Source organism: Bufo bufo, chromosome 5, assembly GCF_905171765.1.
Source record: "Bufo bufo chromosome 5, aBufBuf1.1, whole genome shotgun sequence".
NCBI lineage: Eukaryota > Metazoa > Chordata > Amphibia > Anura > Bufonidae > Bufo > Bufo bufo.
Window position 1 is genome coordinate 516,875,906 of NC_053393.1, and position 26,043 is coordinate 516,901,948.

Sequence of the window (26,043 nt, forward strand, 5' to 3'; positions counted from 1 at the left end):
ATCATAAGCATTAAAGGGGTTCTCAGGGAATTAAGAAAATGAAAATACTTAAATATTACTTTATTATTAATATATTCCCAAATAACTTTAGTTAATTACAATGGCTCATTTTGTCTAAGGAACTATCATTAGGAGGGAAAAAAATGGCCGCCGTCCTATTAGTACACACAGAACCTGTCCTAAATCACACAGGAGGACAAGTTACTTCACAACACTGAGCTAAAGAGCTGCCTCATCTTCCTCTCTCCTCTGCTTGTCAGGGGTTATGCTGAATATGCTATATCCTGAATAAAGCTAATATGATCTTCAGCTGAATCTCTGTGGGAATGGAGTTCATGAGGAGACATGAAGTACAGAGAGGACGGACAGGACAGACTGTGGTAATGGAGACTGCATACAAGAGCTGCTACTCATTACCCACATTCTCACCCTCCTCTCTGTACTTCATGAACTCCATTCCTACCGGAATTCAGCTGAAGATCTTATCAGCTGCATTCATTCAGGATCACAATCTATGACAAGGAGGTAGAGCACAGAGGAGGAGGAGGCAGCTCTTTAGCTCAGTGTTGTGAAGTAAATGGTCCTGCTGTGTGATTAGGACAGGTTGTGTGTGTACTGATAGGACGGCAGCAATTTTATTTCTCCTAAGGATTGCTTCCTAGACAAAACGAGCCATTATAAATAATGAAAGGTATTTGGGAATATATTTATAATAAAGTAATATTGAAGTAGTTTCATGAAGTAGTAATTCCTGGAGAACCCCTTGTTAAAACGGTCAACTGTTCCTGCTGTGGCCACGTCCTGAGGAAGAAACTGATGCTTCTGGAGACTGAACTTTTTCTTGTCCAGTCAGTGCCCCCTTGTCTTTTGAGGGCATTTAACATAGAACAGCCTTTCTCCATATTTTTTGTATGGTCCATTTATATATTTGTATAGGTTAATCATGTCCCCCCCTTAGACGTCTCTTATCAAGACTAAATACATTTAATTCTGCTAATCTTTCTTCATAACTAAGACCCTCCATGCCCCTTATCAGTTTAGTCGCTCTCCTCTGTACTTTTTCCAGCTGCAGTGCATTCTTTCTATGGACTGGTGCCCAGAACTGAACTGCGTATTCCAGATGAGGCCGCACCAACGCTTTGAAAAGTGGTAATATTACATCCCTGCCGCGCGAGACCATGCCAATATCCTGGCAGCCTTAGAAGCAGCTTATTGACATTGTATGCAGTAATTTAATATACGGTCTACAAGGACACCCAGATTCTTCTCTATAAGTGACTCTCCCAGTGCTACATAACCTAGGACATATGAAGCACAGAGATTATTACTACCAAGTTGCAGAACTTTACATTTATCCACATTGAACCTCATTTGCCAGTTTGATGCCCAAACACTCAGAGTGCTCAAGACATTCTCCATAGACTGCACAGTACTACATAGCTTAGTGTAATCTGAAAAGATAGAAACAGCGCTATTAATCCCATCCTCGATATCACCCTCTATACCTGCGATCCAACGGCAGGGAAGGTCACTCCTTGCTCCTTCAGATTCTTAATCATGGCTGAAATGAGACTGAGTTGCGGGTCGTTCTTGAAATCGTCAGCCCATTCTACCATCAGTGCTTTTAACTTTTCACAGACTTTTGGGTGTCCCTGTAATAGAATAAAAATATCTTAATTCTCTCACAATTATAAAATATGAAATTACTTATTAGGCTACTTTCACACTAGCGTTCTGCTGTCCGCTCGTGAGCTCCGTTTGAAGGGGCTCACGAGCGGAGCAGAACGCTTCCGTCCAGCCCTGATGCAGTCTGAATGGATGCGGATCCGCTCAGACTGCATCAGTCTGGCGGCGTTCAGCCTCCGCTCCGCTCGCCTCCGCACGGCCAGGCGGACAGCTGAACGCTGCTTGCAGCGTTCGGGTGTCCGCCTGGCCGTGCGGAGGCGTGCGGATCCGTCCAGACTTACAATGTAAGTCAATGGGAACGGATCCGCTTGAAGATGACACCATATGGCTCAATCTTCAAGCGGATCCGTCCCCCATTGACTTTACATTGAAAGTCTGAACGGATCCGCTCAGGCTACTTTCGCACTTAGAAATTTTTCTAAGTTATTAATGCAGACGGATCCGTACTGAACGGAGCCTCCGTCTGCATTAATATGATCGGATCCGTTCAGAACGGATCCGATCAAGCGCAAGTGTGAAAGTAGCCTTATCCTGCTAATGTACCCATAAAAACAAAGTACCTAAAAGACCTAACACGCTTACATTAAAGGCTGTGGACACCTTCGGGGCAATTTTATTTTACGATTTATGCATTTTACTCATTTTGGCCTAAACATCGATATTTAAAAAAATTTCAGCTATTTTTGTGCTACATGGGGTTAAAAATGTGTTTATCTGCAGAATGTTGCTCCAGTGGACGGCTCTTGTCATTATAACTAAACTCTTATCAAACTCTTAAGAATATGGTTAAAATGTGTGTTTATGAGGTCAGGAGATAAGGCTTCACAAGAGCTGTCAGAACTCAGTTTTTCATAGCCTTTATATGGAAAGTATCTAAAAAAAAAACCATTGCACTAAGTTCTCATTATAAACATTTTGTGAACATTTTTGGTGTTTTTTTTATATGATTATCTGTAAGAAAATATTTTAATATTCCAGGGTTCACACTGGCCACTAGAGCAATCTGAATAGGTTAACGGTTTCCTTTTTTCTGCAGTACAGCTTTGCCGTGTAGACTGGGACATTGTAGACAGTTTTTTTCAGCAAACTGCATTTTTGGCTTTTGTAATGTGAGATGAATGTTGAGAGAAATAACAGTTGGTGGAATGAGCATTCATCTGATATGGGGTTGCCCTATGATATAATCGTATCTGATTGGTGAGGGTACTACTGCTGGGACCCCCAGCGATCATGAAAACAGGGTTCTTGAGTTCCCCCCGAAATTATGGAGCAATGGTCGAGCATACAGGTGAAACTCGAAAAATTAGAATATCGTGCAAAAGTCCATTTATTTCAGTAATGCAAATTAAAAGGAATTGCATTAATGCAGCTTAAAATTTGAATTTTGTGAAAAGGTTCAATATTCTAGGCTCAAAGTGTCACACTCTAGTCAGCTGATTAATCCATACCCCCTGAGCAAAGGGGACCTCAAAATTGTGGCTTTTGGGGTTTCATAAGCTGTAAGCCATAATCATCCAAATTATAACAAATAAAGGCTTGAAATATCTTGCTTGTAATGAGTCTATCTCATATGTTAGTTTCACCTTTTAAGTTGGATTACTGAAATAAATGAACTTTGCACGATATTCTAATTTTTCGAGTTTCACCTGTATATGCTGTTTCATTCATTCTCTATGGGACTGCTATGGCTGCTCTTGGGTCTCTCTAGCAGTCCGTGGAGAAGGAATGGCGCAGGAGCTGCATGCCTGACCTCCACTCTAATCATTCGGGAAACTCAGGACCCCCCTTTTTGTGATCAGCGAGGATCCCAGCAGTCTGTCCTCTGGATACCTTAGGTTTGATATAAAGTCCACTACTTGTCACGTGCAGCTGTTTAGCCAATCAAAGTAAGGTTTGCAAATCTATCAATCCCAGGATAGGTCATCAACATGAGATCGGTGGGGGGGTCCGACTCCAGGCGTCACCAGTAATCAGCTGTTTAACCACCTCAGCCCCCCTATATTAAACACCCTGAAAGACCAGACCACTTTTTACAATTCTGCACTACACTACTTTCACCGTTTATTGCTCGGTCATGCAACTTACCACCCAAATGAATTTTACCTCCTTTTCTTCTCACTAATAGAGCTTTCATTTGGTGGTATTTCATTGCTGCTGACATTTTTTTGATATTAATCAAAATTGACAGAAATTTTTGCAAAAGAATGACATTTTTCACTTTCTGTTGTAAAATTTTTCAAATAAAACTTCTATGAACTCACTATGCCCATCAGCGAATACCTTAGGGTGTCTACTTTCCGAAATGGGGTCATTTGTAGAGTGTTTCTACTGTCTGGGCATTGTAGAACCTCAGGAAACATGACAGGTGCTCAGAAAGTCAAAGTGCGTAAATAATTTTTTTTGCACCATAGTTTGTAAACGCTATAACTTTTACCCAAACCAATAAATATACACTTATTGCATTTTTTTTTTATCAAAGACATGTAGAACAATAAATTTAGAGAAAAATGTATATAGAAATATTTCTCTCACCCAGCATGTGTATATGTAAAAATACACCCCAAAACGCATTGCCCTACTTCTCCTGAGTACGGCGATACCACATGTATGGCATTTTAGGGGACCTAAAGCGTGAGAAGTAGTTTGGAATCCAAATGCGTAAAAAATGCCCTGTGAAATCGTAAAGGTACTCATTGAAATTTGGGCCCCTTTGCCCACCTAGGCTGCAAAAAAGTGTCACACATGTGGTATCGCTGTACTCAGAAGAAGTAGGGCAATGCGTTTTGGGGTGTATTTTTACATATACCCATGCTGGGTGAGAGAAATATTTCTATATACATTTTTCTCTAAATTTATTGTTCTACATGTCTTTGATAAAAAAATATGCAATAAGTGTATATTTATTGGTTTGGGTAAAAGTTATAGCGTTTACAAACTATGGTACAAAATAATTTATTTACGCACTTTGACTTTCTGAGCACCTGTCATGTTTCCTGAGGTTCTACAATGCCCAGACAGTAGAAACACCCCACAAATGACCCCATTTCAGAAAGTAGACACCCTAAGATATTCGCTGATTGGCATAGTGAGTTCATGGAAGTTTTTATTTTTTCTTACAAAGTCTCATATTCCACTAACTTGTGACAAAAAATACAATTTTTAAACTCGCCATGCCCCTCACGAAATACCCCTTAAAAACTCGCCATGCCCCTCACGAAATACCTTGGGGTGTCTTCTTTCCAAAATGGGGTCACTTGTGGGGTATTTATACTGCCCTGGCATTTTAGGGGACCTAAAGCGTGAGAAGTAGTTTGGAATCCAAATGCGTAACAAATGCCCTGTGAAATCGTAAAGGTACTCATTGGAATTTGGGCCCCTTTGCCCACCTAGGCTGCAAAAAAGTGTCACACATGTGGTATTGCCGAACTCAGGAGAAGTAGGGCAATGCGTTTTGGGGTGTATTTTTACATATACCCATGCTGGGTGAGAGAAATATCTCTGTAAATGACAACTTTTCCCATTTTTTTATACAAAGTTGTCAATTTACAGAGATATTTCTCTCACCCAGCATGGGTATATGTAAAAATACACCCCAAAACGCATTGCCCTACTTCTCCTGAGTATGGCGATACCACATGTGTGACACTTTTTTGCAGCCAAGATGCGCAAAGGGGCCAAAAGTCCAACGAGTACCTTTTAGGAGGGCATTTTTAGGCATTTGGATTCCAGACTTCTTCTCACGCTTTAGGGCCCCTAAAATGACAGGGCAGTATAAATACCCCACATGTGACCCTATTTTGGAAAGAAGACACCCCAAGGTATTCCGTGAGGGGCATGGCGAGTTCATAGAAGTTTTTTTTTTTTGGCACAAGTTAGCGGAAATTGATTTTTTTTTGTTTTTTCTCACAAAATCTCCCTTTCCGCTAACTTGTGACAAAAAGTTCAATCTTTCATGGACTCAATATGCCCCTCAGCGAATACCTTGGGGTGTCTTCTTTCCAAAATGGGGTCATTTGTGGGGTGTTTGTACTGCCCTGGCATTTGAGGGTCTCCGCAATCATTACATGTATGGCCAGCATTAGGAGTTTCTGCTATTCTCCTTAGGCCTCATGCACACGACCGTTGTTTGGGTCCGCATCCGAGCCGCCGTTTTGGCGGCACGGATGCGGACCCATTTATTTCAATGGGGCAGCAAAGATGCGGACAGCACTCAGTGTGCTGTCCGCATCCGTGGCTCCGTTCCGCGGCCCCGCTAAAAAAATATAACATGTCCTATTCTTGTCCGCTCTGCGGACAAGAATAGGCATTTATATTGCCGGCGCCCGTTCCGTTCCGCAAATTGCGGAAATCAACACGGGCGCCTTCCGTTTTTTGCGCATCCGTGGTTTGCGGACCACAAAAAACGGCACGGTCGTGTGCATGAGGCCTTATATTGAGCATACGGGTAATGAGATATTTTTTTTTCGTTCAGCCTCTGGGCTGAAAGAAAAAATTAACGGCACAGATTTCTTCATTCGCATCGATCAATGTGGATGAAAAAATCTCTGCCAAAAAATGTGCAAAAAAAAAAAAAAGCTGCGATCGCTAATAAAAATCTTTATTGCAGCGATTTTACTGTGTTTTTGCAGTGATCAGAAAAAAAACATTTCTGTCACTGCGGTGGGGCGGACTGAACGCAAGTGTGTGCACAAGATCAGGCCTGATCGGGCAAACACTGCGTTTTTTGTAGAGCCTAAGGTGACCCTAATGTACTGATATAGATCTGATTGCGATCAGTATTGATCACTTACAGATACTATATAGTACTAGTGGTGATTAGCGACAGCGATGACGCTAATCAGCGACTAATCAGTGACTGCGGTGCGGTGGGCGCTAACTACCTAACAAGTGGCTAACTAACTGGCGGTGATAAGGGACCCTTAGGCCCCATTCACACGTCCGCAATTCTGTTCCGCAACCCATTCATTTCTATGGGGACAGACTTTGTCCCGCTCGGATCCGGAATTGCGGATCTCCACTTCCGGGTCCGCACTTCCGTTCCGCAAAAATATAGAACATGTCCTATTCTTGTCCGCAATTGCGGACAAGAAATGGCATTTTCTATATAGTTCTGGCAATGTGCGGATCCGCAAAATGCCGAAGCACATTGCCGGTGTCCGTGTTTTGCGGATCCACGGATCCGCAAAACACATACGGACGTCTGAATGGAGCCTTACAGGGGGGTGATCAGGGAGTCTATATGGGGTGATCAGGGGTTAATAAGGGGTTAATAAGTGACCGGGGGGGGGGGGGTGTAGTGTAGTGGTGCTTGGTGCTTCTTACAGAGCTGCCTGTGTCCTCTGGTGGTCGATCCAAGCAAAAGGGACCACCAGAGGAGCAGGTAGCAGGTATATTAGACGCTGTTATCAAAACAGCGTCTGATATACCTTTCTGGGGTTAAAAAAAAATAAAATAAAAATCGCATCTACAGCCTGCCAGCGAATGATCGCCGCTGGCAGGCTGTAGATCAGCTCGTTTACCTTCCAATCCTGTGAACGCGCGCGCCTGTGCAGGATGCATCCCTGCGTTAGGCCTCTTTCACACGACAGTATGTCTTTTTCAGTGTTTTGCGGTCCGTTTTAAACGGATCCGTTGTTCCGTTTTTTGTTTCCGTTGTGTTTCCGTTCCGTTTTTCCGTTCCGTTTTTCCGTATGGCATATACAGTATACAGTAATTTCATAGAAAAAATTGGGCTGGGCATAACATTTTCAATAGATGGATCCGCAAAAAACGGAACGGATACGGAAGACATACGGATGCACTTCCGTATGCATTCCGTTTTTTTCGCGGACCCATAGACTTTAATGGAGGCACGGAACGTGATTTGCGGCCAAATATAGGACATGTTCTATGTTAAAACGGAACGGAAAAACGGAAATACGGAAACGGAATGCATACGGAGTACATTCCGTTTTTTTTGCGGAACCATTGAAATCAATGGTTCGGTATACGGACCGCAAAAAACGGCCCGCAAAACGGAAAAAAAAAAACGGTCGTGTGAAAGAGGCCTTAGGCGGTCGGGAGCTGGTTAAAGGGGTTGTGGTGCTTGTGAGAGAGCCGCTTTCTCTTCAATATTACCTGCGCAGTGTCTTTGTAGCAGCAGCACAGTGTAAGTACATGCAAATGAGCCGTGTACAAGCGCCCTAATAATATGGGCATGTAACTGGCACTGAATTTAGCTTTTAATGGTCAACCTTTCAGGTATTTTCCGTTTTTGTGCCTCCATTTTTATTTTTTTACTTCCGGCCTTTCCAGAGCCATAACCTTTTTTATTTTTCCGTTCACATAGCCATAGGAGAGCTTGTTTTTTTGCGGGACTAGTTGTACTTTCTAATGGTGGATTTGATGGTTGCATACAATAAAGTCGGAAGCTTTTTTTCCTTTGCATCACCATATTCTGACCCTCATAACTTTATATTTAAGTCTACAGAGCAGTTTGAGGGCTCATTTTTCACGGGGCGATCTGTACTTTCCATTAATACTATGTTGGGGTGTGTATGACTTTTTAATCACTTCCCCCCAAAAAATGTATTTTATAAAAAGTGAAGGGACCAAAAAAAAAAAAAAGTGGCAAATCGGCCATTTTGATTTTTTTTTCCCCCCATTACCCCGTATGGGATAAATATTTTAAAATTTTAACAGTACTGGCGTTTTCGAATGTGAGGATGCCCATTATGTTTATCTTTAGATTTATTTTTAAATATATTTTTAATAGAAAGGGGGCAATTTAGATTTTTTATATTTGAATATTTACATTTTTTTTCCACTTTTTAAAAGTTCCATAGGCAGGGGGTCCCCTTAGGAACATGGCTGGCTCACAATCTTCAGCAAGTATTTTTACTTAAAATATATGCATAAAAACATTGAAATCACATAGAAACAAACAATGTATTATAAATCCCCCAGATATTATTTTATATTGTGAATACTAAATATTAAAAATAAAAATAATGCGGTTGTATGCTAGTATTTGGGGGTTTGTTTTGGGTTTCACCGATATTTCATCTAATATGGGCAGATGATATAAATGTCCGTGCCTATTTGTTGCGGTCTTATTCACATAAATGCTGTTTGTAACTTTAGGCACTTATATGTGTGTCAAAATTAGGCTGCTGGGCACAGTCACCCTATTGGGTAATTATTTATTGCACATAAACGGTCTTAACCGCAACCTGCAAGTCCCAATAGGGTGACTGTGCCCAGCAGCCTAATTTAGACACGCATATAAGTGCCTAAAGTTACAAACAGCATTTATGTGAATAAGACCGCAACAAATAGGCACGGACATAATATCATCTGCCCATATTAGATGAAATATTGGTGAAACCCAAAACAAACCCCCAAATACTAGCATACAACCGCATTATTTATATTTTTTATATTTTATGCGTGAGCTCCGCATTGTAGAAGGACCAGTTTTATAGATTTATGAATTTATTGTGAATACTATCCGGGGGATTTATAATACATTGTTTGTTTCTATGTGATTAGATGTTTTTATGCATATATTTAAAGTAAAAATACTTGCTGAATATTGTAAGCCAGACATTTTTTGTGCATATTTGTTTTAACTTTCCAGACTGGTGGGTGACCCGTAGGCCAAGCTCCAATTAATCGGTGAGCGTCCGCAATTTTTGTACAGTGGTTCCCCTTAGGAACATGGCTGTGGCAGCCTTGGATCGTCCAGGAGAACTGGGGGCTGCTGGAGGAAATTAACAGATCCCCCCCAATTGCCACTAGGGTAGCTGTTGCAGGACCAGGAGTGGTCATATTTGGCCCAGGAGTGGTCATATTTGACCATGGCACTAGGGGTTAAAGGGGTTATCCAGGAAAAGATATTTATGACTTATCCTCAGGATAGGTCACCAGTATCAGATCTGCGGGAATCCGACACCAGGGACCCCCATGATCAGCTGTTAGAAGAGGCCTTGAGCACCGCAGCCTCTTCCTAAGCCAATGACGTCACTGTACATCGGTCACATGGCCTAGGCGCAGTTTAGCCTCCTTCAAGTCAATTGGGCTGAGCTGCAATACCAAGCACTGCCACTATACGATGCACAGCGCTGTGCTTGGAAAGCTGCCGGGAGCCTGCATCGCTCACCACAGCTCAGGGGAGGGCAGCAGCTCCCTGAAACAGCTGATCGGCAGGGGTGCCAGGACTCGGACCCCGGCTGATGTGATAAAGGAAAAGTCATCATTATCTTTTCCAGTATACCTTCTTTAAATGTCTTAAAAAAGGTTACATTTTTAAAACAGCACGCGCCTCAGGTGGCTATGGCGCCCACAGTGGTTGTGAGTGGGCTCCATCTTTAAAAGCCCAGCCAGCGCCATACATGTGGCCCGGAGTTGGACCCCCACAGATCTGATATTGATAACTGAGGATAGTTTAGCAATATGCGATTCCCGGAAAACCCCTTTAATTGGTCATGTAACGCGTCTTCCATAGGGCAAAATGTAACGCAGTGGGTCAGGTAGCATCCCGTCTTGACGTGCAGCACATAGACCTGCCCAGCGAATGCGGGTGCGACGATGTGAGGACATGCATTTCTCTGGACAGGTTCTTGTCTTCAGGTATGTAGACTTAGGCTAGGTCTACACGATGACAAAATTTGTCAATTTTGTTGCACCAATGTTGCGCGACAATTTTTATAATGGCAGTCTATGGTGTCGCACTGCGACCTGCTGCGACTGCGACACGACAGTCGCAGAAAAATTCATCTCGAATGCATTTTCTGCGACTGTCGCGTCGCAGTCTGTCGCAGTGCGACACCATAGACTGCCATTATAAAAATTGTCGCGTGACATTGGTGCAACAAAATGTCGCGTGACAAATGTCGTCATGTGGACCTAGCCTTACAGGGGTCAGACTGATCTCATACAGAAAACATACATCCGCGTGACTGGATGAACAAAGTGCAAACACCTACAGAGATAACGGAGGAGAGCGGCGGTCTCACCTTGTTTAACACACTGCTGACCTCACTTGCAAAGTCTCTGGAGCAAACTTCTAAGTGAAATATCTTCCCGCAGTTGGACACACAAGCCCCGAGCAGCTGAAATACAAAAAGGACAAAAAGAATTAGAATTACTGACAGCCCCTAATATAAAGCATTCCAAAAGAGGTAGATTTGGGCTTTTTTTTTTATTTTATTTTTTTACTAGATACCAATGTATGGAATAGACTCGTCTACTAAACAGTTCCATCGTTTTTTCCGTTCTACTGCTTAGAGGAGACTCTTTGGAGCTTTCTCGGCATACATGCTAACCCGAGATCACAAATAGGATGTGAACTTAGAAATGTGAGCAGAATGGGGTGGCTCTACCAATAAGTAGGACGGAGTGGTGCTCAATATCCAACACACCAGAGGATCATAAATAGATAGTGGTAAAGGATACGGCACTCGTATACCTGGAGGACTGCTTAAACACTCGACTTTATTTACCGTAGGTTCAATTAATACAATGTTTCATAAGTCATAATATTTTAAGAAAGTCATACAAGATACGTAAATTGTACAGAAATTAAAAACCAATCAATAAAACATCACTAAAATGACGAATAAGAGGGATGGTGACTAAGGCGTGGGATGACTAATTCATCACATAAGCCTGACAGCATATAGGCACTTAGCATGTCCACCACAAACAAAACCTGGTTTTCGGTTATAATAATCGCCAGATCGGGATATTCGATTAAATAATCGCCGGGTATTCGATTAGTATAAATCGCCAAATGCTGGTATTGTAATACACTTGTGTAACCTTCGCAGAAAATCGGCTGATCTCAGTTCGAATATTAGCTGTGAATTGCAGGTGCTGTGTGGGTCCACACCATACGTTCGAGCGACTAACAATGTCAATATGTCATAATGAGAACTCTTTGCAATAGTTCGCTAATCAATTTCAATTTAAGTTATTCGGGAATTCAGCTCTAGGTGGCGTCCCACCTGTTTTTGAGCTGTACTATTCCCTTACCTCCAAATCGAAGTGCGGCTTTTTCCTCTGGTCTCCGCTACTTCGGCGTCCCTCGTGCTCGAGTCCTGGCTTGTTCCGGTCAAGATAGAGGTGGAACAGTATCACTCCAGGAAGTTTAATAGCGGGCACTGGTTCATGTGTGGGACGGATCTGTTTCTCAGTCAGCTGATGATAAGGAGGTAAAGATATAGATATTCTCCAGCGTACGCAAGAATGGTGGTGTTATAGAGTCCAGATTCCTCCCAGACGCGTTTTGAAGTCCCATAGGTTACTGACTTCTTCCTCGCTGGAGAATATCTATATCTTTACCTCCTTATCATCAGCTGACTGAGAAACAGATCAGGTGAACGGTGCAGGAATTACAACAGTTTGCATATGTGCCTCCCACTTGTTAAGGGACCAAAAGTAATGGGACAGAATAATAATCATAAATCAAACTTTCACTTTTTAATACTTGGTTGTAAATCCTTTGCAGTCAATTACAGCCTGAAGTCTGGAACGCATAGACATCACCAGATGCTGGGTTTCATCCCTGGTGATGCTCTGCCAGGCCTCTACTGCAACTGTCTTCAGTTCCTGCTTGTTCTTGGGGCATTTTCCCTTCAGTTTTGTCTTCAGCAAGTGAAATGCATGCTCAATCGAATTCAGGTCAGGTGATTGACTTGGCCATTGCAGAACATTTCACTTCTTTCCCTTAAACTCTTTGGTTGCTTTTGCTTTGGGTCATTGTCCATCTGCCCTGTGAAGCGCCATCCAATGAGTTCTGAAGCATTTGGCTGAATATGAGCAGATCATATTGCCCGAAACACTTCAGAATTCATCCTGCTGCTTTTGTCAGCAGTCACATCATCAATAAATACAAGAGAACCAGTTCCATTGGCAGCCATACATGCCCACGCCATGACACTACCACCACCATGCTTCACTGATGAGGTGGTATGCTTAGGATTATGAGCAGTTCCTTTCCTTCTCCATACTCTTCTCTTCCCATCACTCTGGTACAATTTGATCTTGGTCTCATCTGTCCATAGGATGTTGTTCCAGAACTGTGAAGGCTTTCTTAGATGTCGTTTGGCAAACTCTAATCTGGCCTTCCTGTTTTTGAGGCTCACCAATGGTTTACATCTTGTGGTGAACCCTCTGTATTCACTCTGGTGAAGTCTTCTCTTGATTGTTGACCCTGACACACATACACCTACATCCTGGAGAGTGTTCTTGATCTGGCCAACTGTTGTGAAGGGTGTTTTCTTCACCAGGAAAAGAATTCTTCGGTCATCCACCATAGTTGTTTTCCGTGATCTTCCGGGTCTTTTGGTGTTGCTGACCTCACCGGTGCGTTCCTTCTTTTTTAGATTGTCCCAAACAGTTGTTTTGGCCGCACCTAATGTTTTTGCTATCTCTCTGATGGTTTTGTTGTGTTTTTTCAGCCTAATGATGGCTTGCTTCACTGATAGTGACAGCTCTTTGGATCTCATCTTGAGAGTTGACAGCAACAGATTCCAAATGCAAATAGCAGACTGGAAATGAACTCTGGACCTTTTATCTGCTCATTGTAATTGGGATAATGAGGGAATAACACACACCTGGCCATGGAACAGCTGAGAAGCCAATTGTCCCATTACTTTTGGTCCCTTAACAAGTGGGAGGCACATATGCAAACTGTTGTTATTCCTACACCATTCACCTGATTTGGATGTAAATTCCCTCAAATTAAAGCTGACAGTCTGCAGTTAAAGCACATCTTGTTCGTTTCATTACAAATCCATTGTGGTGGTGTATAGAGCCAAAAATGTTACAATTGTGTCCATGTCCTAATATTTATGGACCTGACTGTACAGCGTTCGTTCACTAGAAAATCGGAAGCTGAACTTTTACTACTGTAATCACTTTATCATTCCCTGTACCGTGAGCTCACTGTGTCTATTGTCCATGTACCGTGACATCACTGTGTCTATTGTCCATGTACCGTGAGCTCACTGTGTCTATTGTCCATGTACCGTGACATCACTGTGTCTATTGTCCATGTACCGTGACCCCACTGTGTCTATTGTCCATGTACCGTGACCCCACTGTGTCTATTGTCCATGTACCGTGACCCCACTGTGTCTATTGTCCATGTACCGTGACCCCACTGTGTCTATTGTCCATGTACCGTGACCCCACTGTGTCTATTGTCCATGTACCGTGACCCCACTGTGTCTATTGTCCATGTACCGTGACCCCACTGTGTCTATTGTCCATGTACCGTGACATCACTGTGTCTATTGTCCATGTACCGTGACATCACTGTGTCTATTGTCCATGTACCGTGACATCACTGTGTCTATTGTCCATGTACCGTGACATCACTGTGTCTATTGTCCATGTACCGTGACCCCACTGTGTCTATTGTCCATGTACCGTGACCTCACTGTGTCTATTGTTCATGTACCGTGACCCCACTGTGTCTATTGTCCATGTACCGTGACCTCACTGTGTCTATTGTCCATGTACCGTGACATCACTGTGTTTATTGTCCATGTACCGTGACATCACTGTGTTAGTTACATCTGTAAGAATCACTTTGTGCTCTTTCGGAGGTGTAATATAGGAGGTGGAGAAATTGCTGTTGTTCCTGAAGTTGCCCAATGGCTTCTTGGTCGCAAGATACCAATACTATAATCTGCGTTCATAGCTGGAGGACCCCGCATCAGAACCCAGGAACTTAGTTACTCCTCTGCCTCTGATCCCAGCCTCCAGCACAGGTACTTACCTATAATCATCATCTTGAGTAATTACAGAGTAATAATTACAATTCTATGAAATCTCTATAACTAAAAAGGTATCATAAAGACACAAGTGTCAAGAATCTGCACTTCCCTGCTTCTAATGGTGGAAGACTGCAGCCGCCTGTAGTCAGAACACTTACTGTAAGTGCTTGCATAGCCACGTGGGGGTCTTTATGGTTCACTCGCTTCATAATGGAGCGCAGACAGTCTTTAGGCCTGAAAGAAAAATTATTTCAGTCACTGCATTAAATTTCTTTTTCCTTTCCAAGTCCTTTTATTACAGACAGAGAAAGAAAGATTGTATCCGTCATATTCTCAGCATTGCTTCATGTGCATTCCCTCCCACTGCCCGACCGACCTATAGCATGGATTACTAAGGCCTCTTTCACACAGGCATCATGTTTTTGGCCTGGATAAGATGCGGGTGCGTTGCGGGAAAATTTGCGATTTTTCAGCGCGAGTGCAAAACATTGTAATGCGTTTTGCACACGCGTGAGAAAACTCGACATGTTAGGCACCCAGACCCGGTTAGATGTTGTGTAGATTGTATTATTTTCCCTTAGTACAGAACGCATAGTACAATAGGGCTGGAGGGGTTAAAAAAATAAAAAATAATTAAACTCACCTTAATCCACTTGCTCGCGCAGCCGGCATCTCTTCTGTCTTCTTCTTTGAGGAATAGGACCTTTGATGACATCACTGCTCTCATCACATGGTCTTTTACCATGGTGGTGGATCATGTGACGGACCATGTGATGACCGCAGTGACGTCACCACAGGTCCTTTTCCTGTGCACAGCAAAGATGAAGACAGAAGAGAAGCCGGCTGCGCGAGCAAATGGATTAAGGTGAGTTATATTATTTTTTATTTTTTTTTAACCCCTCCAGCGCTATTTTACTTTGCATTCTGTATTAAGAATGCTATTATTTTCCCTTATAACCATGTTATAAGGGAAAATAATAATGATCGGGTCCCCATCCCGATCGTCTCCTAGCAACCATGTGTGAAAATCGCACCGCATCCGCACTTGCTTGCGGATGCTTGCGATTTTCACGCAGCCCCATTCACTTCTATGGGGCCTGCGCTGCGTGGAAAACGCAAAAAGAGGAGCATGCTGCGATTTTCACGCAACGCACAAGTGATGCGTGAAAATCACCGCTCATGTGCACAGCCCCATAGAAATGAATGGGTCCGGATTCAGTGCGGGTGCAATGCGTTCACCTCACGCATTGCACCCACGCGGAAATCTCGCCCGTGTGAAAGGGGCCTAAGAGTTATAAATATAGATTATATCCGGTGTGTATTGACTCGGACTTCAATGTTCCCCTATGGGGAAAACTCTAAGAACAAAGAAAATTTCGACATGGCTGACGCCCAGGACTTTTTTCCCCCCATAGGAAACTTAAAGGGATATTCCCTATACACAGACTATTAGATCGGTGAGGGTCCTACCTCTGAGACCCCCACCGATCACAAGAACGGGGGCCCCGTACCCCCTGCAGAATGGAGTGGATGGTCCGGCATGCGCGTAGCTGCTCCATTCATTTCTATAGGAATTCCGGGCATAGCGGAATACAGCGCTCACCTATGTCCGGAATTCCCATGAAAATGAATGGAGCAGCCGCCCACATGCCCGACCGGCCACTCTGTTCATTTAAAGGGCCCCCATTCTTTTGATTGTAGCGGTAGGGCCACCACCAATCTAATATGCTATTCACTGTACGCTTAAAACTCAGCTGAGCAGTCAGTGGTGTACGGAGTACGGACTGTGAAATTTATGAATGGGAAGCAGCGGCTTCTGCCCGTACCCCCCGGAGGATTACTAACTCCTGGCATAATACATGGGTACTCTGTACCCATGTACTATGCCAGGATTAGCTGAGCGGAGCGGCTCCTGTTTCCGCCTGCTCCGCTAAGCTAAGAGTCCTGCATGTCAGCACTTAGCGGAGCAGGCAGAAGCAGGAGTCGCTCCGCTCAGCTAATCCTGGCATAGTACATGGGTACAGAGTACCCATGTGTTATGCCAGGAGTTAGTAATCCTCCGGGGGGTACGGGCAGGAGCAGCAATGTGCGCTCCTGCCTGTACTCACAGCATTGCTGCTGCAGCCCATTCATAAATGTCACACTCCGCTGAGCCGTCAGCAGTGTCTGGAGAAATGAGCTTTAAAGCGCACAATTCCCTGGGGAAGTAAAAGGTTAATAAAAATACAAAATTAATTAATAAAGTATATTAGAAAAAGTTTTATTAGGGCATTAGGGACATCTTATTAAAATGTATTAAAGGGAACCTGTCACCGGGATTTTGTGTATAGAGCCGAGGACATGGGCTGCTAGATGGCCGCAATACCCAGTCCCCATAGCTCTGTGTGCTTTTATTGTGTAAAAAAAAACGATTTTATACAAATGCAAATTAACCTGAGATGAGTCCTGTTGTCCCTGACTCATCTCACGTACAGGACTCATCTCAGGTTAATTTGCATTTGTATAAAATCGGTTTTTTTTACACAATAAAAGCACACAGAGCTATGGGGACTGGGTTTTATGGATGTTCTAGCGGCCATCTAGCAACCCATGTCCTCAACTCTATACACAAAATCCCGGTGACAGGTTCCCTTTAAGAAGATTTAGTTACTCTTTAATGTAACTGGAATACCAAGCCGCACACATAGTACATAGCCTGCGAAGAACTAAAAAATAAAGCTGGCTCCCAACTCAGACATTTATTGCATATCCTGTGGTCGGGGGTCCACCCTTCTATCAGAGGAACCCGTGCCCGGGAGTACAGGGACACCCTCACAGGCTCGCACATGGAGCCACCTCTCCATTAGGTTTACACCTACAATGCTCATCATCATCTCCACATCCGAGGACTTCCGGTAGCTACGCAAAAAAAACAAAAAAACACAAGTACCTACCCCGTACGCGACTGCCCAATTTTATCACATAGGTCAAGGATAAGCCCCCAGTCCTCGGCCGTGTTGAGTTCACTTGTCGCTTTCTCTGTCGTGAAAAACAAAAGAAGTTTCAACATCATTATGAGGTTTCCCACTAACCAAAATTGCCAATTTGAAGGGATTGTCCAACTAGAACCTGACTGGTCTCGGTGATATACAGCACGGGAGTGACCCGCCGCCTCGGTCATGTACCGTATACAGCCTGTGGGGAGGATTAACTGGTGGTGTATGTTCAGTTATCATTTCACACACATGTGGAGGATTTCACATACTGTACATCAGACAAACCCTATATACGGTATTATGTAACACAAATCTCTACAACATATGAACCAATGGATGGGGGGGGGGTCGTTTGCAAGTACAAGACTCACATTAATAGTACCCCATCCTCACACACGGGACATAATGGGGTTAATGCATGAGATACATGATGGGGGTGTTACTATTAGGCCTCATGCACACGACCATTGCGCGTTTTGCGGTCCGCAAACCGCGGATCCGCAAAACGCTGATGGCGTCCGTGTGCGTTCCGCACTTTGCGGAACGGCACGGACAGCCATTAATATAACTGCCTATTCCTGTCCGCAAAACGCAGACCACGGGAATGAAGCAATGGATGCGGAGTGCACACGGAGTGCTGTCCGCATCTTTTGCGGCCCCGCCAAAACTGCGGCTCGGATGCGGACCAAAACAACGGTCGTGTGCATGAGGCCTTGATGTGAGGCACAATGTTTCGTCAATATGGACCTCCATGTGCCTCACATTAATCAATAGATGACCCCATCATGTACTCTCACATTAACCCCATGTTGCCTATTATGTGAGGAGGTACTTGATGGGGTACTGTTAATGTGAGGCACATGGAGGTACTAAAGTATTAATATATATAACATGCGCCTCACATTAATATTAAGTGACATCATTTATCTTCCATACTGGCAACATTGGGGTTAATAAGTTGCATTAACCCCAATGTTCCTCTATGCTGCCATCTCTCCAATGGGCAGAAACCTGCAAAAATGAGTCTGTGAAATGCCGCACCATGTGCCCAGGCTGCTTGTGGCATGGTCCAGTTGGCTAACATGGCGGACAGCGGGCAGAGATTTATCCGTCTGTCTGGCAGGCGTGCCTATATGTTCTCCACCGGAGAGGCCGGAGCTTTTTCCCTATAGGTCTACAGTGTGCAAAAACGACCACTGCTGCTGGATTGCAGGGTGGTCGTAACCACGGAAACAAGCAGTGTATAATGTGGTGGAAAAATAAATGAAGGAGGCAATATGGACGATCGCAATACATTAGTCAGTGCCTTCACTTTGCCGACAGGATAAATGCCATTCGCTGAAGTGACACAACCCCTTTAAGAGATCTGGAGAGAGTGAAAGAAAAACCACACAAAGCAATTAACCTAAAGGCGTGCAGAGTAACGAAGGCGGACCTCTTCCTCACAAGCTGACCGCGAATGGACGCACACACCCAAGTTAACTGACCGCTAGCATAACAGACGAGAGCTCGTGGGTAATTTGCGGACACAGACTTCCAGTATCTCTCTGCACCGCCATACAATGAGCCCCTATACTGCGCAGCACCTGCATACAGCGCCTACCGCCTCCGCCAGGCTTCGCTGACAGTGGAAATGATAAATATCTGGTCATGTTCAGGTTGCCTAATGTACACGGCATCCAAGCAAACGACAGCGAGAGCGCTTCCGAATATTCCTCAGCCGCTATCGGGCCCCCAGACTGCGCTGCAGAGACTTTCGTCATTAGGAGAGACTTCACCGTCAAATTATTACACATTGCTCAAACTTGGCACCATCCGTAAATGCTCATCCTATAATACGGAAAACTATATACAGCAGTATGTCGTCACAATTACAGCGGTTTAGGCAGCGGTAGCTACAATTTTGTAGTAATTTCCACAATAACCCTCACCTGCACAGCAGCGCGATTTTCAGCCGCCCGTCTAAAAAAAAATGCTGTTTTAGACGGTCTTAATTTTATTTTATTTTTTGCATTTACTACTGAAATTGCGCCTGTTTCGGTAGCTTTTGCGCCTCATACGACTATTTAGATTTTTTAGACTTAGGGCTTATGCACATGGCAGTTGTCGGCCGGTGCCCTTACTGCGGCCCGCAAACAGGGAGTCCGTAATATGCACCGGCGGTTTGTGCACCACATCACGGATGTGGACCCATTCAGCCTGAAGCAGACCTGCTAAGAGAATCATACTTTCCTGCTTTCCGGCTCCTTTGCTTCAAGGCCTTGGCCTCTCCTCTGAGGTCTCCGGATGTGAACATACAGTTTGACGCCGGTGCTAATAATGACTGGCCGCGGCAGTGACCTGTGGTCATGGGGAGCAGGTCACCACTGCAGCCAGCGATTGGGTGTAAACCTCGTGTTTGATGCTGCTGCAGCCAATCGCCGGCCGAGGCAGTGACCTGTGGTCATGGGGAGCAGGTCACCACTGCAGCCAGCGATTGGGTGTAAACCTCGTGTTTGATGCTGGCCGCAGCGGTGACCCGTGATCATGTGACTCAGCAGCCAATGATTGGCTGCTGCGGCGTCAAACAGAAAGTTTACATCCTGGGAGCGCAGCCCGAAGACGGGGAGAGAAGGAGCCGGGAGCCAGCGCCGGAAAGCAGGCGAGTAGGACTCTCTTCACAGGTAGCAGCTAAGTCTCATTCGTTGCGAGCTTCCATTAGCTGATCGGCAGCGTGCTGGAACACAAATAAGGCTTATTGCACACGACAGTATATTTTCACAGTCCGCAAAACGGGGTCCCGTTTTTCCGTGATCCGTGACCGTTTTTTCATCCGTGGGTCTTCCTTGATTTTTGGAGGATCCTCGGACATGAAAAAAAAGTCGTTTTGGTGTCCGCCTGGCCGTGCGGAGCCAAACGGATCCGTCCTGAATTACAATGCAAGTCAATGAGGACGGATCCGTTTGACGTTGACACAATATGGTGCCATTTCAAACGGATCCGTCCCCATTGACTTTCAATGTAAAGTCTGGAGTCCCTTTTATACCATCGGATCGGAGTTTTCTCCAATCCGATGGTATATTTTAACTTAAAGCGTCCCCATCACCATGGGAACGCCTCTATGTTAGAATATACTGTCGGATATGAGTTAGATCGTGAAACCTCATTTCCGACAGTATATTCTAACACAGAGGCGTTCCCATGGTGATGGGGACGCTTCTAGTTAGAATATACTACAAACTGTGTACATGACTGCCCCCTGCTGCCTAGCAGTATCCGATCTCTTACAGGGGGCCGTGATCAGCACAATTAACCCCTCAGGTGCCGCACCTGAAGGGGTTAATTGTACTATCATATCCCCCTGTAAGAGATCAGGGCTGCCAGGCAGCAGGGGGCAGACCCCCCCTCCCCAGTTTGAATATCATTGGTGGCCAGTGCGGCCCCCCCCCCCCCTTCCTCCCTCTATTGTAATAAATCGTTGGTGGCACAGTGTGTGCCCCCCCCCTTCCTCCCTCTATTGTAATAAATCGTTGGTGGCACAGTGTGCCCCCCCCCCTTCCTCCCTCTATTGTAATAAATCGTTGGTGGCACAGTGTGCGCCCCCCATCGGCCCCCCCCTCCCTCTATAGCATTAACAACATTGGTGGCCAGTGTGCGGCCTCCCATCTCACCCCCCCCCCCCCCCCCCCGATCATTGGTGGCAGCGGGTTACTAGCAATAGTACAATAGTAAAGATTCATACTTACCTGCTGGTGGCTGCTGCGATGTTCGTGTCCGGCCGGGAGCTCCTCCTACTAGTAAGTGACAGTTCATTTAGCAATGCGCCACACAGACCCTGTCACTTACCAGTAGGTGGAGCTCCCGGCCGGACACGAACATCGCAGCAGCCACCAGCAGGTAAGTATGAATCTTCTACTATTGTACTATTGCTAAGTAACCATGGCAACCAGGACTGTAGTAGCGTCCTGGTTGCCATGGTTACCGATCGGAGCCCCAGCGATTAAACTGGGACTCCGATCGGAACTCCGCTGCCACCAATGATGGGGGGGGGGGGGAGATGGGAGGCCGCACACTGTGCCACCAACGAATTATTACAATAGAGGGAGGGAGGGGGGGGGGGGGGCACACACTGTGCCACCAACAAATTATTACAATAGAGGGAGGGAGGGGGGGGGGCACACACTGTGCCACCAACGAATTATTACAATAGAGGGAGGGAGGGGGGGGGGCGCACACTGTGCCACCAACGAATAATTACAATAGAGGGAGGGGGGGGGGCCCGCACTGGCCACCAACCTATTATTACAATAGAGGGGGGGGGCCGCACTGGCCACCAATGATATTCAAACTGGGGAGGGGGGGAGGGTCTGCCCCTGCTGCCTGGCAGCCCTGATCTCTTACAGGGGGATATGATAGTACAATTAACCCATTCAGGTGCCGCACCTGAAGGGGTTAATTGTGCTGATCACGGCCCCCTGTAAGAGATCGGGTGCTGCCAGGCAGCAGGGGGCAGTCTTGTACACAGTTTGTAGTGTATTCTAACTAGAAGCGTCCCCATCACCATGGGAACGCTTCTGTGTTAGAATATACTGTCGGTTCTGAGTTTTCACGAAGTGAAAACTCAGCTATGAAAAAGCTTTTATGCAGACGGATCTTCGGATCCGTCTGTATAAAAACTAACCTACGGCCACGGATCACGGACACGGATGCCAATCTTGTGTGCATCCGTGTTCTTTCACGGACCCATTGACTTGAATGGGTCCGTGAACCGTTGGCCGTGAAAAAAATAGGACAGGTCATATTTTTTTCACGGCCAGGAAACACGGATCTCGGATGCGGCTGCAAAACGGTGCATTTTCCGTTTTTTCCACGGACCCATTGAAAGTCATGGGGTCCGCGAAAAAAAACGGAAAACGGCACAACGGCCACGGGTGCACACAACGGTCGTGTGAAAGAGGCCTAACCATGGAGTTTTGTAGTCGCAGATAAACCCTTTAAAACTGAACCCGCAACAGCATTAAATGTATTCATGACAAGAGGCTTCTCCCTGGAAGCGTCCAGCGCTAGCCTACATCCTGGGTGCAAGGGAAAACTCATTCCAAGATTTAATCTTCAGAACAGGCCACCAGTATCAGATCGGCGAGAGTCCGACACCCCGCACCCCTCCGATCAGCCCCGATCCTGTAACGGAGCTGATAACGTCACAACCGCTCCCATTTTTAGCTTTCGGCTGCCTGCACACCTTGCGGAATATGTGCGGTTGTTCAGCGCGGATTCCTGGGTGGCATAAAACATGTACCGGCAAAGTGTAGGGGATTAAACCGCATCAAATCCACACCGAAACCGGTTTTTGGTGCAGAAATGCATAGAAAATTGTGCGGATCTTCTGCGCCCGTGTTCAGGTAGGTACCCTTATACCACAGTCAAACCAGAGAGTAATACAGAAATCATGTGTCAGTGTGTCGGGCTGTAAGACAGCTGGCTGCAGAATGTGCCCTCTGCCAGAATGTGCCCTCTGCCAGAATGTTGCCCTCTGCCAGAATGTTGCCCTCTGCCAGAATGTTGCCCTCTGCCAGAATGTTGCCCTCTGCCAGAATGTTGCCCTCTGCCAGAATGTTGCCCTCTGCCAGAATGTTGCCCTCTGCCAGAATGTTGCCCTCTGCCAGAATGTTGCCCTCTGCCAGAATGTTGCCCTCTGCCAGAATGTTGCCCTCTGCCAGAATGTTGCCCTCTGCCACTGCTGATCAGCAAAACTAAGCCTGTAGTCACACAATGCAACAGAAGTTTGTTTGGTCCAAATGTGCAGGTTGTCAGGGCATGCTGGGCATAGTAGTCTCTGGAGTACCCCAGGTTGGAGACAAGAGGAATGGAGGACAGATGTGCTGAGCAACGGCACCCACGGGGGGCTCTGGCCAGGTTCCCATCACGGTCATCCATCCGCAGGTTCTTCACATTCTTCGGTCTGGCTGTTTTCTTTAGAGGAGACCCGTCCGCTCTCCTGACGTGTCTGGTTTAGTCACTACTTGCATCCCCCATGTGATAACAATCCTGGAGCCGCTATTCTTAGGACTCTAGGTTGTGCCATCCTTCTATTATGCCTAATGGAATTTTATGAATGAGCTACAAGGAATGTGCTGCAGACCGCAGGCGATGCATTCATAGACTTCTAGTAGGAGTAATAAAGTATCGACACAACACAGAGCGATGAGAATAGAGGCTCCAGAACGGTTATGACATGGGGGATGCAAGTAGTTACTAGAACAGAGCGGTCAGGAGAGGGGACGGGTGCTCTTTAAGAAAGCTCTAGAAGTCAACGGAGAGGAAGGACGGCCATTTCCTTTAAGAGTCTGACATTCCGCGGTGAGGAGGGGGCACCCATCGGCGGAGACCAGGAGCACTTGTGTGACATGGTGGCACTCGGTGATCTCATCCATGTCACTAAAGGTCGTACTGGCAGGGGCTGTGCATAGACCCCAGAATACACTATGGGGACATTTATTAAAGGGGTTCTCCAGGCTCTCCTATATTGATGACAGATGGGCGGAGGTCCGACACCCGGCACCCCCGCCGATCAGCTGTATGGGGAGATGACGCGGGCAGTGCGCCTGAAGCCTACAGATGACGCCAGTCCAGGCCGCTTAACCCGCTAGATGCCACCGTCAACAGCATCCACCGCATCTAGGCACCACCCGCTCCCATGAAAGCAATCATAGGGTGCCGATTCTTCGTCATGGCAGCCGAGCGCCTATCAAAGCCCCCGTAACCGTACGCCTAGGAGTCTGTGCTAGAAGCATGACCTAATAGTCAGCCTGACTGGTGAGAAGACTCTGCAGGAACCATGACCCTGTCAATCAAGAAGGAGAGGGAGGGGCTGACAGAGGAAGCGGGAGGAGCAAGGGTGCACAGAGTGGCTTGGGCCCACCCGCGTTGCACTTAACTGCTCATTTGCATATGGATTAAAGGTACTTCTCCTCCAGAACGAAAAAACGGATCGCTAAGTGAAAGCTATCGTTACAATCCGCTGAGCTAGCCCTACAAGGTAGTGTGCCTGGTGTACAGTGAATGTCCTGGGGACAGGTTCCCTATAATACAGAATGTGACTGCAGATATGGAATCTGATGCAGTCGCTGCCACATCCAGCATCGGATTACCAGGTTGTGCCATTCCCCAGCAGCACCATCTGCTCTTGAGCTCCCATAGGTGCATAGTGACACGCCCCTCCAGATCAATACCCTGGGGGAGGGGAGGGGGTTATACATTACATCAAGTCTCTCCCTGGAGAGGGAATCCTCTAATGTGGTCAAATAGTCAGGCCAGGTCTACACGACGACAATAAGTCGCGCGACACATCAGGCACAACTACACTGCAACATGTGTCGCGTGACAATTTTTATAATGATAGTCTATGGTGTCGCACTGCGACATGTCGCAGAAAAATCCATCTTGGATACGTTTTTTGAGACCGTCGTGTCGCAGTCGGAGCATGTCGCAGTGCGACACCATAGTCGCGCGACACATGTTGCCGTGTAGTTGTGCCCGATGTGTCGCGCGACACATGTCGTCGTGTAGACCTGGCCTGACGGAGGGGATGTGATAATGCTTCCACCTGGGACCACCCATCACATGGTGTCTCCCCCGCAAGACTGGCCGAACAACATGCCCGATTCAAGCCAACTCTTGGGATTTAAAGGGGATGTCCATTATTAGAATAAGAGCACCGCTCTAAATTTAATTAGGTTCATGAATAAAGTATGAGCCAAATAAATTTGCCGGTTTCAAAATTGGCGCCGTTCACCTCCAGGGCCCGCCGCTTCATACGTACCAGTCTCATGCGGGCATGTTCATTGAGTAGTTACTTGACTGCTGTCACCAATCATGGGGGTCTGCCAAAATGAACTGAATTTTGATCAACCCCTTGTAGCCAAAATTCCCCTCACTGGTTCCTAGGGACCTGATGCCACCGGCTGCCTCGTCTACGGAGCCATGATAGTGCTGCCCTGTACATACGTACGCAGTCTGCCTGCTGTCCAGGGGCGTGCCAGCGTGCAGGAGCCCTAAAGCTGCCCGTCCGGCAGTAACGGCGTCCCCTGGCAGGACAGCACACGTCTGATGGTGAATGAATAGGAGACGACTTCCTTCCGTTTGGCCCCTGCACTATAAATGCCATGCTATAAATCTCCGTGTCGGGCTCTGTGGCTCCATTCATGCATCAATGCCCGCGTCTGTCCAGAGAGATAAGCCCCCTCAATGCCCGGGACTGCGGATCCCCCCCAACAATTGTCGTCCTGACTTATTTATGGAGCGGCATTGTGTCCGCTGAATGTAAAGCTTGGAGAGGACGATGCATCAGGGGCCCGGAGGATTCCACAGAGGAGAACACGACTTCTGCTGCCGCCAGGGCACTGGGCATCAGATCGCTCATGCCACCCTGTAACCTGGGTCTAATGACAGTCCTGGAGGGGGCTACACGGGGGATGCAACAACTATGGAGGAGCGAAGGTCAGGAGGAAGGGGGTGAGACACAGGCAGAACCTCTGAAGATGGTGCCTGTAATGCAGACTGTAAATGGCAGGTCCGCAGTATACAGGGACTGGTTGTGCGCCCCCAATGGGTTAGAGATCGGCAAGATATGGCAAAAG

General features: G+C 46.1%; 1 protein-coding gene across 3 annotated transcripts in view; it reads right to left on the bottom strand.

Annotated features, from left to right (window-relative positions):
- STAM (signal transducing adaptor molecule) overlaps positions 1-26,043 on the bottom strand; it is a 64,638-nt gene that overhangs the window by 37,242 nt on the left and 1,353 nt on the right. For all 3 annotated transcript variants that reach the window (XM_040434502.1, XM_040434503.1, XM_040434504.1), the window contains exons 2-5: positions 17,384-17,468; positions 14,609-14,684; positions 10,683-10,778; positions 1,506-1,652 (exon numbers count right to left, since the gene is read on the bottom strand). In XM_040434502.1, the coding sequence (XP_040290436.1) occupies positions 1,506-1,652; positions 10,683-10,778; positions 14,609-14,684; positions 17,384-17,468 (404 nt within the window). The remainder of the gene's footprint in view (positions 1-1,505; positions 1,653-10,682; positions 10,779-14,608; positions 14,685-17,383; positions 17,469-26,043) is intronic.